Here is a 20,940-nt window from a genome sequence, read left to right on the forward strand (position 1 = left end):
CTATGTTAACATGTAACTTGCCCTGTTAGGATGTTTTTGATTGAAATAGCTTTTGATTTCAGTAAATATGACCTCCTAATGCTGCAAATTCAACAAATGACCATTTTCAGTTTTTTACAACCTATGAAATGTTTTCAAACTCTGTTGTGCATAATAATTTGGAACAGTGCATTTTGAGTTTTTCATTTTTTAAATAAATACTGTTGTCAGTGGGAGGTTTGTTCAATAAAATTCCAAATGTACCCTAACCGTTGATTACTTGAAAATTATACTGACTGTCATTTGCATCGACAAATTAGGAAAACCAGAGAAAGATATCATTTGCATAATAATTTGGAACCCAGTGTATGTTACATTCAATCTTGTGTTAGTATTTACGGTGATGTTCTTTTAACGTTTGCAAAAAAATCGCTAAAGTTTGCTAGCGGACAGCACTGATTGCACGATACTAGAAAATATATTTTTATGTCATATACCCGGTGCATCGGCACATGTCCTCTGACGTGACGAGCTAGCAACGACGTATATGATGACGTATAACAGTGTAGTAGTGGTGTCCCATTTCTTAGCGGAAAATTTGTAGCCCTTCCCCTTGCCACTTTGTTTCAAGAGGCAAGGGGAAGGGGCGAGGGGTAGGCGAAGGGGTAGAAAATAGAATTGGGATTGGGCCTAAATCTCCTTTAGGTTGGCGCTGTAGATGCATCCGAGTTAATGTTTAGTTTCACTTTCGTTTTATTTCATTCGTTTGTTAAGTATTCGTTGATAGTCATAATACGTTACACCACAACATTTAGTTTGGCTAAAAGTATTTATTTAAACATTCGTTAGATGTTATGCGCGCGTGCGCAAATAGTTTAATATGATTTCTTGCCTGTTATATACAGGATGAACGGAGCGTCCCGTGCGCAGCTCGCGCACACATGTGCTCTCATAGCGACACAGCGCGCACAGCACTGCTGACTGTTCACATACAGTACACATGCGAGTTTGTATTACGTTATTTTTCTCTGTTCTCTTTCTGTAGCGCGAGTCATAGACAGATTCAGTGTATGTTGCTGTGAGAAGAGAAGGTTCACACAGTTCAAGAGAGAGTGATTGACAGCGTGATGCAATCGATCGTTTCCGCCCAACAATAGAATATATACAGTTTTAGGTATGACATGATGTGTTTATTGAGCTTTAGTTCATTTAACTTTTCTTTACTACAACCTTTTGAAGTCGAATCTCACTATTATATTTTATATTTACAAAAATACTGTAGGTATATTTTAGGAGCTGTTTGTTTTGGGGTGAGTTTTACTTTTTGATAATATTTGTTTTTCTGAGGGTCTAGACTAAATGCAGCTACTATCACTTGACGCAAAATACAGCAGTGGATGGCGTTATGGATATATCGTCATTTTTATCGTTATCGCAACAAATACCAGGAATTATCGTGATAGAGTTTTAGGGCCATATCGCCCATCCCTACTGACAACATGCAAACAGCAAATGTAATGTAACAATTAAAACATTTTTAAATGCTCTCATCATAAGCAGAAAACAAAGTTACTTACTAAATGGGCCTTTCCGTGCCATTCATACCAGAACTCCTTTAAATAATTTCCCAATTAGAACGTTGTTCATTACAAAATGTGACCCTGCTTGTGAAAACCCAGCAAAAGTCTTTTTACTGTTTTCTACACAAAATCATCCTACAGCATATTCTGTGAAAATATAACAACAATATCTTCAATATTGACATGAATAATGCCATTTTAAAGATTGAAATCTAAGTGAAATTAATGCTTGAAATTAATCTTTGATTATCTAATCATTAATTCGATTATGAGACTTTAGCCTGCAGGCCTGCAAACTGGGAAGAGGTGAAAAAGGTGACAGCCATACGACGGGAAGGGGTTGGGGGTAGGTTGGAGGTTTAATTGTCATTTTGGCCTGCACAAGTTTTTCAAGTGCACCACATGACACCTATGGAGAAGCAGCTAATCACATGACAATACTTTTGAGCTACAGGAAAAAGTGAAAAATATGGATTTTGGTCGAATTTGAGATTTTCATAAACATTAAATACATTGCCCTCATAAATACATTGCCCTTATAAATACATTGCCCTCGTCTCGCGATCCCAATGCTCCAAGTCGTAATTAAACATCTAAAATGATCTTCATTTGTCTACGTTTTCTGAGAGGTGCACCTTCCTAAGTCTTTCCTATTACCAGTGTTACTAATATTACTGTATTATGAAGCGAATTGATCGGTCTCTAAAATAATTATTAAATATCATCTGTAAACTACAGCGCTCTGCGACTGAAACTTCGGACGAATATCAATCGCACCCATGTGCCTTACTCACTTAGAGGGGCAGAGCTCTAGAAGTAGAAATTCGAAAGAGAGACTGGCAAGTGTCTATCATAACAGCCGCTTCGATCACACGGGTGAACTGAATAATAAATATCAACGCCATTTTGCGTTCGTCCCTTTCAGCAATGCTTTTCACAGGCGCGAACATGGCGTTTAGAATGCGTGATTTTGGTTGGCCCAAGGACCAAAAAGGACGACGCTGTTAGCTGTTATCTTGATTCTGGTTGGCCAAACGAATCCAGGTGCTGGACCAAAGACATTTCAGATGCTCGAGAGTAGACGCCTAAGACCCCCCCCACACAAAAAAACCCTCTTCGGATGACTTAGTTTCGATTCAAAACTGCGAATTTTGCCAAAAAGCGACTTGTTTGCATGTATGAGCCTGAGTTTTCACAGGGTCACAAATGTTTACTGATCAATAATGCTAATGCTAAATCTAGATAAAAACGTTATGGTTCATAAAATATCACAAATTAAAAGGTTGGAGACATACAGCAAACAGTAAACAGACTGACAGATACAAATGCTTTAATATTGCTGCATTTTGTTTACTGTTGTGTGTCCATTTACCTGTGTCTGCACTACTGTTGTTAAAATAAGCATGTATCTGCTGCTCTTCATGCAGTTCGTTCGTTCATCACGTGACAGCCCCGTACGCTTTACCAATGCCGTCTGAGCCGGAAAGAGAATTGATTAGTTCACCTCTCGAGTCTTCGGGTTCGAGTCGTTCGTTCATCACGTGACAGCCCCCTACGCTTTACCAATGCCGTCTGAGCCGGAAAGAGAATTGATTAGTTCACCTCTCGAGTCTTCGGGTTCGAGTCGTTCGTTCTTTTGTCACAGGACCCATAGAATGTTGCGCAATGCGCATGCGCGACTGGACGAATCACTCCCCGAGACGACTCGTTCTTCCCGAGTCACATTAAAGATTCGTTCAAAATGAACAAATCGTTCAAGAACGACCCATCACTAGTAACAATGGAATTGAACGGAGAGCTTTAGCTGGAGCATCTGTGCCGATACCCAACCCTATCAAGCCATCATTTTCACTTGCTTACTGAGACTAATTAGATGACTTGCTTATGTTTGAAAACAAGAGCAAAAAATACTGTAATCTGTTAACCTCGTGCACCATAAAAGACTGGTCTCAGATCAGCGTAAATGACCGGTCAGTTAACCAGCTGAACTAACAACTAGACTGATCTACTATAGCCTAAAACAGAAAAGATGTTTCAAACACATCATCATAAATTATATACTATTGACGAATTATGATGGTTTGTATTTTATGATAAACTGATGAATAATAATGATACTTAATAATGTTGTTGTGACCATGTACTTCAGGATTCTTCCATCCTGTCAAGCTTAAAAACAAACATCAAACCTCAAGACTAAAAAGAGAGTTTTTTACTCTCCAAAGCCATTGATGTCTGTTATTTTTGTTTAATCACATCATGTGCGTGTGTGTGTAGTCTATGCGTTTCTGAATTTGTGCAGTATTAGGATGGTAGTGAATAAGATCAGCGTTTCCTCTTCCAGCTCAACAACTCTTTCACACTTCTTCATCTTCTATAAAAAGCAATTTAGCCAAAAGATGGTCTTTCACTGGGTGCACTGTAAACTCTTTTACACTCGGGATGAGTGCTGATATATGGGTTGCTGATCTTCTTGACAGTGTGGGTCACCGTGTGCGAGTCAAACGCTCCACCCTTCCCCCACCCGCATTAACCAACACGTCAACACGCATGGAACAGCCAATGGAGGCTCAGTGTGGCCTGCAGCGAGCTCTCGGCTCCTCGTCACTATGGTTACAAAATCTAGTTCCCTACAACAGACGTGAATGTGAGGTGAGCTACGAACCCACTACAAAGAGTACTAAACATACAAGCTCTTTAGAAGAGCTCAGGTGTTGAGCAGATAACAGTATTCTCTTCAGTGAACTCACGGGTATAAATGTCTGTTTAGTTTGTGTTCTCAATTCTTTCAGTACACATTAAACTCACTTCCTGACACATGATGACCAGCAACCTACATCACACCTCTGTGCACTCAAATTCACCCAATTTTCTACTAGTTAAGTTTATCAGATACACCAAGTTTATCACACTACCAAATGTGCATTAGAAAAAAATCTGTTTTCACAATTGACTAAAGAGCATAAAAGTCACCCAGTTTATAATTAGACTGATTTAGTGTCATTAATTACCATTTAATTGTTGGCAAATTGCAAAGATGAAGCCATAATTGCTTTTCAGTCAACCACTGAAAACCAAAGCAAACATGTAAAATAAATAAAAAAACAGATTCAATTCAATTCAATTCAATTTTATTTATATAGCGCTATTCACAATGTGCATTGTTCCAAAGCAGCTTTACAGGAGCAAATAAGGAAAACACAGAAAGGTAAAACACAGCACAGTGCATGGTGTTTATAGACCAAGCAAGATCATTATAATAAATAATATCTAATAAATAAATGAATAAATAAATAAATAAATGCAGTCTCCCGGTGAGCAAGCCAACACTGCACTGCTCTGCCGTGGCGAGGAACCCAAACTCCAATGATGAATAATGGAGAAAAAAAAACCTTGTGTATTCAATGCTACAAATTAACAAACAATGACATATGTTTATGTAGAAGCCTCAACAAGTGTGGTTTCAGTATTAAAAAACATGTTTAATTTACAGACTTCCCTGTGAAAACCACTTGCATCTAAATCACAAACAATTTATTAACCAGATTAAATCCCATAAATTAATGCAATTTAAAGGAATATTGTTGATTTTAATATTTTACATTAAACAAAATTTAATCATCATTTTCTAGTTCCAATCAATGCTTTCATGACTAATCTCATATGGTCCTGCAGTTTTTTATTCAATGGTGTTTTTCCTCAATGCACTTGTGGGACAACCTTATTAATGAATTGAACTGATTTTACAGCATGCTTTCTTGACATATATTCTGATTTTCAAACTTTCTGCTTTAAAGTCCCAGTGAAATTAAAAATAACAATTCCTATTTTTTATTGAAATATTGCAGCATTTATTGTAAATAGATTACCAACGTGGGTCCTTCTTTTTAAAATTCATGTGCCCTCATAATCTTCAGTTAAAATATGAAAATGCACTTCCGTCCAGTAGTGACTATCCATCTTAATTGACGTATGTTAGACGGCTTGGGCGGAACATCCGTTAACTCCTCCCCTTCAACTGTCAGTCTAATTAATGCAAGTAAGTGACGATCATGCTTTAAATGAAAAAAGCAGCAAAAAAGGCATATTTTGAAAAGCAGCATTAACATTTACACAAAATCAAGTCCTGTTATAAGTTTTCAAAATGGTTAAACTTCTCTAGTTCACCACCAACTAACTTTCGTAGATGTTTAAAGCCATACTGGATGAATGGACAGCATTAGTGAAGCTGAGACTCTCCTGAACATCTCTAAAACAACCAAAAACAGAGTGAAGCTCTTGCATAAGACTGGTGCACAAACACTTGAGTTGTGTTCATCATTGATGGCAAACATGTAGCTCTGTCAGCACTGCAGGCAACTGCACCTCCTTTGCTCATTTGTACATGCAAATGCCTGCTTACGACCCATTCTTACCAAAAAGAACAACACACCGGCAGAAAGAGTGCACATCATAGAACAAAGCGGTATCTTTACTTTAATACTAAACATTAGGAGATGTGTGGTTCCCATGTGAAACCCACAAGCTAAATCCACTTGTTTCAACCCAAACAAGTGTGGGACCTGCAGACTACTGTTCTCCTGGAGCACAATGCAGTGCGGCTAGAATAATAGGCATCACATTTCCAGTGTAAGGTTTCTGGATGGAGACGGATACCACTTCTGCCTGCTAGCCTGGCGCCCTGTGCTATGATCAATGACCTACGTCATTGAAAATGCAGGCTATTGTGCTGTGCTCGAGACAGGTTTAATCCAGGTCAACAACCCCCTTCGCTATAATGCATCTCTCTAAAGATTCACATTACATGCCATATCTTGCACAGCGACACAACAACTGAAGGCTAGCCAACTTCCCTTGTGCCATTTAGCCTTTAACACCTCAGTTGTGTCTTATCATTTAACACTTGTATTAATCACTTCTATTAAGCACCTGAAACAGTATTAAAATGCCACAACGCACGTTAAACGCAGACATTTGATCAATATCAACTGCTAACAGCAAACAGCAGATTGCTTTTCTAAAGAGCACTGTAAGCCTGAATGAAAGCAATCCTAAATCCCAATCTCATGATGCAATTATCAGTTTATTTAATAATAATATTATTTCATTTTTATTATTATTTAATAGGGATGCAAAGATGAACTCAGCTCACGATTCTACATAATTTGAGCAAAACTAAAAATGAAATTCAGATTTACTTGCAAAACATTAACAATTTTCACAGAATTCCATGCATGACACTGTGTATTTCCAGTTCTTTTTTTCAAACCTTCATACAAATGGCAAAATTTACCATGCTCTCCTCCAAATAGACATTAAGAAAAGTTTTCATTAATATATTTTAGTTTCAGTGTCTTTTAACTTGATTTTTTATTCAATTTTAGTTAAAAACATGTCTCCTTTATATCACTTGTTTCCTTGTATGTTTCCCTTATGGTAGAATCAAGTACCCTATATGAAGGCTTTTTATATAGCACTTTTTATAGGAGTAAAAGCAGTAAACACACTAAAAATATCAAAACATTAAAAGATTACACATGTCGATGCAGGTCACATGTTGGGGAGCTCAACCAATAGGATTGAAAATGGGATAGGACAGAACAGATTAAAAAACAAGGCAATCGCTCAAAGAAATATATCTTAATTTTGTGTATCACGATATGCCTAGGGGTCTGCGAGATACACTGTGTGCGATAATATCGTAAACCTCGTTCACCGTACACCAGTGATGTGTTGTGTTTCTACTTGAATGATTACATTTAAAGACCGCTTCCTTACATTTACATTTACGCATTTGGCAGACGCTTTAATCCAAACATTGGATAAGACATTTGCTTTGTATTATACATTTTGTTTCTGACTATGTGCAATCCCCTGGGATCGAACCCATGACCTTGAGTGCCATGCTCTAACCACTGAGACACAGGAAAGCTCCTTACAGGGAAAGTTTACTCAAAATATCATCATTTCTGTTCTTTCGAATTGAATTTATTCTAACATCGTTTATTTACCCTTATATTGTTGAAACCCTTTATATGACTCTTCTGTGAAAAACAAAAGAAGATATTTAGAGAAATATATCCAAAATGTGTCCATGCAATGGAAGTCAGTGGGGTTCAGTGTTGTTTGGTTAACATTATGCTTTAAAATATCTTCTTTTAAGTTCTGCACAAGTAACAGTCACAAAGGGTGACATGAGAATGAGTGAATGATGACAAGATTTGATGAGAAAATATTTCTCATTCTCTATTAATAATATCAACAATTCTGGTAACATGTAAAATGGAGCTAGTACAACGTTTTAAGACTATAGGATGCAAAATATCGCCTGCTTATCGTTATCGGGGAATCCCAGAAAATATCTAGATATCATGTCTTTGCCAATATCGCACACCCCTAATTACACCCATTTAATGTGTCTACGAATATTGTGTAAAAACGCTGATAATGTAAAATATTATGGCGAACCTCTGTACATATGTGAGCACATCCCAGGGCAAATAGAAGATGTTGGTAACTACAGCTCTGCAGTAAGCAAACCTGGCCAATTGTTTGCTCTAAAATGGGTGTTTTATTTGTTTAACATAAAAGAATAATGCGCTTCAGGCTATCTGCTATTATTTCACATGTACACATGCCTCGGGCATACTGGAAGTAAAACAGTCTACTGTGTAACCACCGCTGTCAAGTACATTTACAACTGCTCCTCAAATTTCCCAAAAATTGTATTTGGACCATTTTGCAAATATTGTGACTGCAATTTTAACCACAATGTAATACACATTCTGTATTGTTGTTACTCAGATGAGCAAGAAGGCATAAAGTTACATTAAAACAGCTCTAGTATTTAACAACATGTACTAAAACTACCAACATGCAAATGTGACTTTATTTGAAGATGAAATACACGGTTTTGCCTACACTCTACTGTGAGTAATACACTGTCAGTTGCACTTATTAATTCACTTTTGGCTCAAGTGAAAATCTTGAGTTTGATTCCATATAAAGAGAACATAAGAAAAAACAATTTACATTGTACCTGGATTCAAACATCTCTTTAACTTTATTAAGACAGCTTGTATGTGTGCACTCAAATGAAATCATGTACAGTAATATAATATTTATAACTATTGTTATTATTGGCGTTGTTATTTTCAATATTACATTACAGCAGATTTTAAACAGGGGATTTTAAATGTGACAAGATGATGCATTCCATTGCTTTTTAGTCTTTCATGTCATTCTTGAGAAATGTTGTACAGATTCAATGTCAGTGTCAAATTAGTGCTGTCAATAGGTCAAGTTTAGAAATATTCAAGAACACCCAGAGCCTGCAGGTGCACGTCAAACTCGCTGAGCGAAAGAGCAGATGTGTTAGAGCTGATTATGCAATTACTAGGCCTGTGACGATATATATCGCGATTCACACTAATTATACCTGTCTATGTCGATTCTGAAATCGCAAAAGCTTCGATTTTGTTTTATGCACAGCTCTTCCGTGAACTACGGCTCTTTGATCAGTAGGAAGTACTGCTCGATCTAAAATCACTACGGCTGCGTTCAAAATGGCATAAAAGTAGTAGGTGAACGAATAGTATGTCCGATCCGTCAGTATTCATAAAACAGTAGGCGAGAAATATCCGGGTGGTGGAGAATTTCTCGTGAGATTCGGACGTGCGTATACTAATGTTGCGTCTGAATAAGCCTACTCGAGAGCGCCCTCTGGCTTTCGGATGTGGCGGCGTTTAACCGTAATCCATTGAGAAACTGAGCATAAAAATTACTCGATATATCATCCCAGCCCTAGCAATTACAGTAAAAAAAACAAATGTATTTATTTCATTTGAAAATGAAAGTGGATTAATTTACAAGCGAAAACATGAAAATGGCAGGAAAATTATTATCCTGAGCTGAACTTCAGGCCATGAGATGTACATTTGTGCAGCCCTCTATGTTCTTGTTTTGTGAACAGGGTCTAAGTAAATGGATTTTATGTGTACTTTACCATCAGGGGCAACAAGGTAAACAAGTGATGGGATTTGGGATAATGAGTAACCTGAAGGTAAATAAACAGATGTTAAGCAGTACTGAGGTGGACTGAGGGTCAGGGATCTTAGGGATAACGTGCCACAGAATTTACAGGGCCATTCACTAGCTACAAAAGACATAAAACACAATCCAGAAGCACAGAGTGACAATTCAAAACCAAAAAAGGACATCTGAGGACCTTGTTCATAAACAACAACAACAAAAATCCTCGTTCCCAAAATCCTTAACTTACAAAGTAATTTTAATTATATATATATATATATATAGTAGGGCTGCTCGATTATGACAAAAATCATAATCACGATTATTTTGGCCAATATTGAGATCACGATTATTTAACATGATTACTCACCAAGTTTTAAAACAACATAGAAAAATAAAAAAACTTGGCATTTAAACTGTGAATTCAAATGAAAAATAAATGTAAAGAAATAGCACAGCTGAACAACTGTAAAGGAAGGGGGTGCGCTGTGGATTTATACCACAAGAAAAGAGAGGATCCTTGCAAAATGGAATGCGGCACAATAATCGTTTTACATCGATTATTTTGTTTTTGTAATTGTTGAAGGCAAAAATTGACGATAACAATTATTTTCGATTAACTGCACAGCCCAAATATATAGACATACTGTTTATTAAAGTCTAAAACACCAACAATGAAAATCTGATATACTCGTTAAAACAAAAAAAATCTGTGCTTTGATACAGATCATGATAACTATTTTGTAAAATGTCAAACTTAAGATGATAAATTTTACATTTCAAGTTAACTTTCCATTCCAAATATTAATTTGGCGAGATATCATTTCTTATGGACAATTCTGTATTAAACTCAAAAGTGTGCCATCACTTCTGCTATCAGTCATTTTCCTTCCCTTAAGAACTCATGGTCACAGCACACTGGTGAGCAGCAGGAGAAAGCACGAGAGTGTACGGGAACGAGTGAGAGAGTGCCAGAAAGAGAGCAAAAGGGAAGCAGAGGAAAAAAGCTTACAGTGCAAGTAGTTCCAGCTCGGAAAGGCGGAGCCTAAAACCCGGGCCGGACTGACTGGCTGAGACGCGGCACACCCCCTTCACAACAACACTGCTGTCTCCCCACAGACACTTTAACCGTTTCCTCACCCTGCACTCGGGGCTTGTTAACATGAGCAAACATGAGAAAAGTTGCTAGCAATTTCAGAAAACCAAGTCTCAAAGGTCTAAATGATATTGAAAGGAGCTTTAAACAACAGTTTAGGAAACATTCCTTGCATTCAAAGAACACCTTTAACTTCCTGGTAATTAACATGTAGAGCACAGGAAGTGAAGTCATTAACGGCCTGTAAAACTCATTTTGGTATCTTACAGACCATTTAGATCTTGTAGGCCAACCTGCTAAAAAAAATCAACAAACTAACCATCAGAATCTGTACCTGCACTCACAGGCCGACAAGAGCAAACGCTCATCATCATTAATATCTGCTTGATAAACAAGCCATTTTACAAGTTAACAGGAACCAGAATGGCCAGTCACAAATATGGCCCTTTTTAAAATCAAGCTTCTTTGTATTCATGCTTTTTCAACATTCTCACGGGTCAGTAATGCCCACCGCCATCCATATGGACATCTTTTTAGTATATAGTAAAATCTGTACTGGATGAAAGCACTAAACTGGGTTAGTTCCACATGTCCAAGTCTTTTTGTTTTTCAAACTAAAGAAAGCAGTTTCATGCGTCTTTTCTCTTGTATGCTGACTCTGCATTATTGAAGTTACTGTCATTTCTGCACATCATGACATGGAATTACAAGATATCCCAAACTCACACAATGTTCCTGTGACTGGATGGTTGGGTCATTCAAACAAACAGAGTAGCAGTTAATAACAATTCAACCCACCTAAACACTATTGGCTATTTTAAGAGTAGTCACTCAATAAGTCCCGCCCTGACTTCCTGTTTCGGTGGAAGCTGTCAACACACGGAACCAAGCTGTGCATTTTTATAGCACGTCTTTAACATCAAAAACACTTTTGAGTAGTGAGGAAATTTCTGTAAAGCTAAATAGCCTAATCAACAAATATCTATATCGTGTCCAAGCGAATAAAAAAAAGCTGTGGGCTCAATCGCACTATTCAAGATAACTGTTTGACTGACCAATGACAGAGGATTATTTGTGAATTTTTTTTGCAATTCCATTGATATTAAACCATTCATCTTTTAACAAGCCCAGTTTTATCACTTCAGCTCTCTATGACTCATAGGGTTTATGTGTGGACATATAATTTGTGGTGTGAACTTGTTGTTTAGGTCCACAGAGGGCTGTACCTGCAGTATCAGGTACCCGAGTAATCTGCCCTATATCTGCACTTTGTATTCCACGGCCAACATTTGACCTTAAAGTGAAGCCTCTGTAAATCCACCCCAGGCTTACGAAAGGGTTTCTCATTTTTCGTGTTCGGCTGTATGACTTCATGATAAATGTTTAGTTGCACTTTAGTAACACATTCTTTGTATTGGAAAAATCATCTTTTAAGAACCTTTAACTGAAAACTTTTTGGGGGGAACCAAAATGGTTCTTCTGTGGTATCTATGCCAAGAACCCTTTTAGCCCCTTTATTTATGATGTCATTCGTGGAGTGCAAGCAGTATATGACTGATCAGAGGAAGTGTGGAGCAGGATACAGAAAACCCAAAGTGGATCTGGACACAAGTGATTAAGGAACACTATTAGCAGAGGTGCATTACCAACTGAAATGGAAACCCTGTGGGACTTTCTGTTCTTACTTTTCTTAAACATTATGTATGATGTGTTATTAGTTAGTGGTATTAGCTTAATGGGTGTATACCACCTTCATCACAACTAGGGAGAACATTCATGTGAAATAATTCTAGGAAACATTTTAAGGTAGAAACACCTGTCTTTGTGTTTGTTTATTATCTTTTAAGTGACTGTTCTTCTAAATTCACTTTAAAATCAGTATTTGCATTTATAGGCATGATACAAGTGAAATGCTACTGATGGTTTAATAACGGAGGAAGTTTAAAGGCTGCCATGTAACCAAAGAGAAGAAATAGCAGACATATGGTGCAGCCATGACGTATTCAACGTTTATCACAATATACTGCTTAAACGCAACATTAACTCGAGTTCATGTAAATGTTAAGGGAGGAGAGTCAAGACTTGCCTCTTAGTACCGTATCAGTCAGATCTCACAGTTCGCACTGAAAACATTTTCACGTTTTATTTCATGCTCTTTAAACTATATGTAAATATTTTCACGGCTGTGAACCTCTAGGGGACTTTTACAATAAACCATCATCTTAAAATGCCACTCTCATGTCTCCTTGCGACCACCTGGGGTTCTTCATACTGTCACTCCACCTCCAGTTGCATTCTGTGAGCTGCTTGGCGACAAGCAAAAAAGTTCAATTTAGGGCTGGGCAATGAGTTTAATTTTTTTTATCGATAATCGACTTTAAAATCATCGCGATATCCGATAATACCGGGTGTGTTTGACTTCATGCAACGTTGCGCAGACGAACAATCTGCGGATACGGAAGGGGAGGGAGTTCGTTCTGGGCCCGCCAAGTGCCAAACAAACACGCACGCACACACACACGCAGACGTGCCACGCGCACATACCAGTGTTGCAGTAGTAGATAAACCATAGTTTTTATGCAGTAGAAAAATGTTGCAGGGGTCCTGAAATTTCGTCCTACCCATCAGATTATCCTACCAGGCATGCGCACATCAATGTTACGTTATTTTTTTTGTGCTATAAAATCATTCTACCTGTTTATTTTATACTACTACGGGAATATGATAGAGTATTTTCGTTGTTAAATCATTCTACATATTATTTAATACCTATGGTACAATTTGATTGGATATTGCGCTGTAAATTAATCCTACGTGTTTCTTTTATGCTGGAATGATAATCTGACAGGGTATTTACGCTGTAAATTTATTTTATGTGATTATTTTAAGATGGTAGGACTATCTGACAGGGTATTTTGCATTGTGAAATCATCCTACCTCTTCATTTTGTCGATGTGGTTTAGATTATATCAAGTTTTGCCCTGCGGTAGGAAAATCTGACAGGGTAGGACAATTCGAACACCGGTACAGCCCCGCGAGCGTGAGGTTTTGCTTTGCCGATGCAGCTCGTCTCTCTCTTGGTCTATCTGTGCAGCGACCGGCAGAAAACAGCAGCACATTCAACTGACCGAACAAAACAGCGTTTCCAAAATTCTGTCACTGTTACTGAATGCCTGGGCATATGAACATTAACATTCACACATGATAATGTTATAATTTTCCATTATTATCGATTATCGTCTGGTATCTGTCTGTTGTAATCGACATCTGGAAATTTGCGAGACATCGGCGATATACGATAACATCATCCCATCGCCCAGCCCTAGTTCAATTATTTATTCATTTAGTTGGAGAAAATAACTAATTATCGTGTTAATTAGTACAGGGAAACTTTGTTCTTGTACCTCATTTGAGAGCATTGCACACTGTATTTCTGTTGTACTGAACATCAGCACAGCTATGATTACCAGCAGAATCATGACATGGCTAAATCACAAATATGTGCAGATATTCTAAAGCAACCCATGCAGACTCCGTGTGTTACACACAAAAGGCCTCATTCATGAAGTTTTGACTAAATTACTATTACAAGCACTGTTCCATAGAATGGTGGCATTCATGAAGGATAATGGTTTTATGACCAAGCACATCCAGTGTAAACATGAACATATATACAAACAATTATAATGGTGGTGCACATGGGCAGTGTAGACTATTGAAATTAGTAATGTTGCCATCCAAATGCTTCATAGTTTGCTTCTGAGCTAAAATAAAATGTTGTTCTCCTCCGAGCTGCATTTGTTGTGTGCTCCACAGAGCTCCTCCACACTAATACACCTCAGCACACTCAAGAGTCTCTTTCAGGTTCACTCCCAGCACGCACACACACAGACACAGAGAGAGAGAGAACGAGTTAACCAGTGCCTGCCATCAGGCCTAACATGCATCTAACCTCAATCACATGATCTATATGGACTGATTAAATAATTCACTGTGTTCATAGGAGAGAGAGAAAGGGCAGTAGAGATTATAAGGTCGCCATAATCACATTAGAGTATTAACTAGCCTCCTAAATCACCATAAACCTCATGAACTTTCCTGGTGTTAAGCCTTATTGATTCAGTCTGCTTTCCAGCCAAATAATAATCTGGCAGCAAACTCAAGCCAGCCATCCTGAAAGCATTTCAGCTCACGGTAACTAAGTAAACTACATATGACTTAAATGTGAAGGTAAATAAACGGATCCATCACAAGTTAAACGTCCCAAGTTCAGACCCAGATTCATGATTCAAGTCAACCTCAATACTATACACCCCACTCAAAGTAACATAGTTTGAATCCTTGAGGCATGCAGTCATTAAAAACATCACGAGCGCCATAGATGGACTTACTTCCTTTTGGAATTGGGTGTAGATGAGGAGGCAGCATCATTGCGCGATCGGCCCCGCAGGCGTTTATCTGAGGGGGCCGGGCTCCCAGCACTGCTCAGGGGAGGAGATGGTCCTTGGTCAGAGGGCTCCAGACTCCTCTTATCCTCTGATGACATTCTGTACAAACAAACACACACACATACATGCATGTATGAGCTGCTAGAAACGAGGGAACATGGGAGTTTCAACAGTAAGCCATGAGCACAGACACAACAGAGGACATGTAACTAAACATATTTTCATGAAGCAACATGTAAATGGCATGAACACATTTAACAAATGAAGACTTCAGAGCACCAAGGTGTTAAATTAGACTTGAAGTATAGCACACAAGTGTGATAAGTAAGAAGTCAACTATGAAACCGAGGTGTATGAAGATTCTTCTTTTGTACAGAGGAAGAAAGGTCATACAGGTTTAGAAAGAAATGAGGTCTCGTATATAATGATCAGCTTGATGTTGTGGTGGACTCTTCCTCGAAATCGTTTTACACATTAACATTACTTTTATGATGACCTTATAATATTGGCCAATTTCTCAGTAGCTATTTTCACAGACGATCAGAACACAGTTTATTCTAACATGGATGTTAACGAAGCAGGTTTAGCACTACTCATGACTATAGACAGTTTCATCTTAAATAAATGAACGTTACGGCACATGCGCAATTTTGGTACCCCAACTGAACTTCCGGTACACATTCACAAACAATAAAGTGGCGGTAGATTATTTCTGATAACAATCAAAAGAAACCAAAAAGAACCGTTACTTGGCTAAACTTGTCCCTCCAATAATTTGAATTCATACTACGATACCAAGCTCAACCACAAGATTTCAATGTACCATACGGTTCGTTTAAATGCGACCATACTACAGGACCAACAAATTATTTATTAAATAAAATGAACATACAACAAAATTCAACAAATCGTTTATTTAATAAAAATTCACTGAAAAATTCAGTAAAATAATAATACAAATTAATATTAACATAAATAAAATATAAATAGTTATATTGTAAGACACTAGCCAAACACAAACCGGAAGTTAACTGGAGGTCAGGCACGCACGCGCGTCCGATGAAACGGTCTACAACACAAAAGGTTAAAGTGCGACGCAGAATGTGAGCCGAGGAGAGCAGTGCTGTTGACTCATGGCTGTAATGTCAATGAGCACAGCTGTGTGTAGATGTTGCTCTGTGTGGTGCCACAGCTCTCTATGGAGCTCTGCTCAAATTAATTTAGAGGTTTTATTCAGCACAGTCACGCTGAGGACAGAGAGGAAAAAAGCAGAGACAGAAAGCCCCCTGCGCCCTGTGGTGCCCTGCATCAGCGCTTATTTGAATGCTGATTTCACTGGCGGCTTCAGGGGGCCTCTTCTCTACCTGACCACAACCGTCTAATGCCACACCCACCTACAGTCTCTGAACACGAGCAAACGGAAGTTGTTCGCTGTTATATATGAGCAGGTGTTGCCATTCTAAAGATAGGCTGGATGTTAAAAATATAGCTGCTTTACATTTTTGGTAGATATTTTCCCCTTTACAAGTAAAGCACCACCGTCGTGCTATTCACATTTGTCTCATATTTGACTGGTTGCGGGTGTTCGTTTCATATCATAGGTTTATTTTCCATGATTGTTACATTCAGGTAAATCACATTTAAGCATTTAGCAGATGTATTGTTTCAAGGATTCTATGAGTATGCGTGTTCCCTGGGAATCAAACCCACAACCTGTGAACAGCTAACACAATGCTCTATGAACTGATCTACTGAAACACGTTCTATATATATATTTAGGGATTTATGTTTATGTATACATTTATAGACAATTTAAATTATACGTATATAAACATTTATTCATTTTTATATTTTTCTTAAATAACTACATGAATGTTTACATTTTTATAAACACAAAATGAATATGAACAGTACACAGACATATATTATGTAAACACAAACTTTTATTCTGGATGCGATTAATCATGATGAATCCTTTAACAGCTATTTGTTGTCATACTGGTTTCCATTTTTCAGATCATGTAAACACATGAATTTCAATGTGTATATGTATATTGTATACAGTGTTGGGTAAGTTACTCTGAAAAAGTAATCAATTACTAGTTACTAATTACATATGCAATAGTGTAATTAGAATACTGTACAAATTACTCGCTCCAAAACGTATTTGATTACTTATTACTAATTACTTTCTATATCCTACATCAACCTTGATTAGCTAAGTGATTCAAAGTGATTTAATAAATAATATTAAAACTACATTAAGTGGTATTATTAACTGACCAAAGTATTACAAATGTGAGAATTATACATTGAAGCATGGATTTTAAAGTTAGACTTTGAATTTTGATGTCTGTTCCACTATTGCACACATATATATTACACAAAGTATTTAGTTTAATTACACCAGAAGTAACTGTAATTAAATTACAGAAAAAAATAGAGTAATCCTTTACTTTACTTTTTCAAGGGAAAAGTAATTAAATTACAGTAACTAATTACTTAGTACTATAGTTAGGGCTGTCACGATTATTAAATAATCGTCTCATCGCGATTGTTTGACCTCATCGCGATGATTTCGGATCATCGCAATTATCGCACATCTCTATAGAAGACACTAGGGGGAGCTGTAGTGCATCTGCATATTGCATATTTTAATGTATATATTGTTACTAAAGCATGGTAATACTTGTAAAATGTACCACCACAACACAATCACTTAAAAAAAAAACTAAAACATATACAAATTACCTGCAGTACAATTTAATATTATTTAAGCAAATCTCAGTGTGAAAACCAGTCTACCAAAATTTCATTAACACGCTAGTAAAATTTTACTGTAGTCTTGCAAGTGAGAAAGAAACAGACTAGAAGCTTTTCTATGACTGATAGCATTTTAATGGTGGCTTCATTTCACACCTGATCAATTTACTTCATTTACAAATAAATGGTTGTATTATTGACAGGTAAAAGCCTAAACCTTAAATATATGATGACCCAATTTTTTCCGATGTATTTCCAAGAAAAAAACATAGTCTTGTATTCAGAACAATATGTCGTTTCAATCGCAGAATAAAAAATGAATGAGAATTAAATGTCAAAGCTCAAAAACAGACAATTAATCGTCATAATCGCCAAAGCCCTAAAACAGACAATTAATCGCAATGATTTATTAGACAATTAATCGTCAATCAAATTTCATAATCGTGACAGCCCTAACTATAGTTACACCCAACACTGATTGTATATGACCCTGCGTGTATACGTGTTCCTAGATGTTCGACCTGAACAACTCAAGTAACTCGGCAGACTGTGCACATCATCACATAGTACACTATTCATGCATTAGTGGCAATCATTTTAAACTACTTTGCATACTTGGAAAAACATTATTATTAAGCCAGTCCAATAGGTTCAATCGACTTTGCATTACTGTTGTGACTACATTGTAAGTGTAAAAAGATTTTTCAAGAATTAAAGTTTACTCAACTTTCTAACTGTTAGCTAAAGCAATAGCTATAGTAAAGCCTCTACTATATCTCAGTCTTCCTCTCGATTTTATTTCACTATTGAATTTATTTGCCTTTTAAGTTATCTGTACACAAAGATTTTGGTTAATTCAACATAAAGACCATGTTAGGTCAACTCAATTTCCCCATTACTCAATTCAACTAAGAGAATCACTTTCCTCAAATGATTCGAGTTGTCTCAACTTATTAGGGTTTACAGTGCATTCTAGAATTAGTTTAATCAACTTTCTAACTGTTAGCTAAAGCAATAGCAAGAGTAAAGCCTCCACTATGATATCACAGTCTTCCTCTCGATTTTATTTCACTATTAATTTTATTTTACTATGACTGTACTATCAAGTGTGTGAGACACTTGCAAGTTGTTTATGCTGTGTTCCCACTCTCTCGAGATCACTTGGGAATCTGAGAGTCTCCTGTCAGGCACACCTCCTTTTGCTTTGGCTGTTTGGAGAAGTTCAGCCAATCAGATGAGAGGAGCCGTGCTATGACTCAGTCCGTCTCTGGCTCTTATCTGAGCCAATATTGGCTTGACTACAGAAAAACAAGACCAGGCGAGCGACATCAATTCTGCAGCGAGTGACTGGAGTAATTTACAGGCTTACATAGACAGTGCTGTGAATCTACACATGAAAAGCCAAATGACAACACACACACACACCAAGAATTTCTGAACAAGACCATTCAGGAAGCCTGCACTGAAGTGGGAATTAATTTGACAAAAAAATCAACCCTTCCTTGGAGTCACGGGCTGTTAATTTCTAGTAATGATATTATCCATTTTCAAACTATAAATATAATGATATACTGATGAAAAGTGCACCAGTGATTGGAATTACACAATTAATTAAAAAAAAAACACACATAAAAGGATACACACAAAAGCCAACTGCAGAATAAAAAATTGCAACTGCAAAATTAAATTACAATCCAAATATAGCCTAATATTAAATAAATAAGTAAAAAGCAAACTGTGTGGTTTGATGTTATATAAAAAGGCAATATTGAAAATATGTTGTTGTTAAGTTGGTGAGAAATTTTGGGTTCACTCAACTTTGACCGTCAGATCTGTCTGGTCAGGCATACAGGACACACATAGATTGAGGACCGAGATAAAAATAGAAACTGTAATGCAACAAGAACCATCAGTATCTACATTCAAGTACAGCTGGCTATAAATGCAAAGAAAACTGGGCTCTTCTGCACTCACTATTATGAAAGTGAGACTATGATTCTTCTAAAGTGACCAAATGTAAATGAGCATCCTTGACCGCCTTTAATGACTGCATACTGTGACAAACTGAATCACTGTTGCTCTCACACACACGTCTAAATATTTTGTCGAACAATAAGCAGGTGATATTTTGCATTTTTCAAAAATTGCAATTGTCGTACATTGTACTAGCATTGTTACTAGCATATTGATAGTTGATATTATTGAACAAATTCGGTGATCATTTATTCACACTCACGTTATTTTAAACCTATATTACTTTCTTACTTCTGCAGAACTTAGAAGATATTTAAAAGAATGCTGGTAACCACACAACATCGAACCTAGGGCTGTACGATTAATCGGAATCAAATCGCAATCGCGATGTGAGACATTGCGATGTGGACGCGATTTGAAGAAAAAAATAATTTTGTAATGGTTTTTATGGAAACAATTAGAATTCCTCTAATGGTTTTGATTGTTTTTTACAGCAGGGTAACAATACCCATACTGTGTGGCACACTATTGACAATATTGAGCTGAAGCTTGATTTAGAAACATTAAATCGCAAATCAAATCGCAATCGCAATGTCTGTTAAAAATAAATAAATCGCAATTAGATATTTTCCAATATATACCAACAATCATGATTTTTCACTGAGACACTAAATTAAACAAATTGCCCATTTAAAATTAAACAAACCAGTTGAAAGGGACAAGAAACTTCTGAAAAATCCCTCACATCTAAGTAGGCGGGCGGCTCTCAATACTGTTGGCTTACAAACTTACTGGGGAAATAAGGAGATTTATTGGCAGTTGGACATTATTTTAAAATCCCAAATATTGGCCAGTTTATCATCTCCATCAATATATCAGTCAACCCCTTAATCAATCCCAAGAAAGCAAACAGACAGTTAAAAAAATCAGACAGTTAAAGTGTCAATATATTGGATACATACTGACAAAAATATTGTCAAGAAAAAATAAAACCTGCTCTCAATCTTTAGTAGCTTTGTGCTCAAAATTTAATTTGAATGCAATAATATAATACAAAACACCACAAAAG

At 36.9% G+C, this 20,940-nt stretch overlaps 1 protein-coding gene across 1 annotated transcript in view; it reads right to left on the reverse strand.

Moving 5' to 3' along the window:
• kmt2ca (lysine (K)-specific methyltransferase 2Ca) overlaps window positions 1–20,940 on the reverse strand; it is a 122,429-nt gene that overhangs the window by 85,637 nt on the left and 15,852 nt on the right. The window contains 1 exon segment of the mRNA XM_057328655.1: window positions 15,078–15,233. Coding sequence (XP_057184638.1) covers window positions 15,078–15,232 — 155 coding nt within the window. The 5' untranslated portion in view covers window position 15,233.

This window comes from Triplophysa rosa, unplaced genomic scaffold (genome assembly GCF_024868665.1).
Source record: "Triplophysa rosa unplaced genomic scaffold, Trosa_1v2 scaffold62_ERROPOS344091, whole genome shotgun sequence".
Taxonomy (NCBI): domain Eukaryota; kingdom Metazoa; phylum Chordata; class Actinopteri; order Cypriniformes; family Nemacheilidae; genus Triplophysa; species Triplophysa rosa.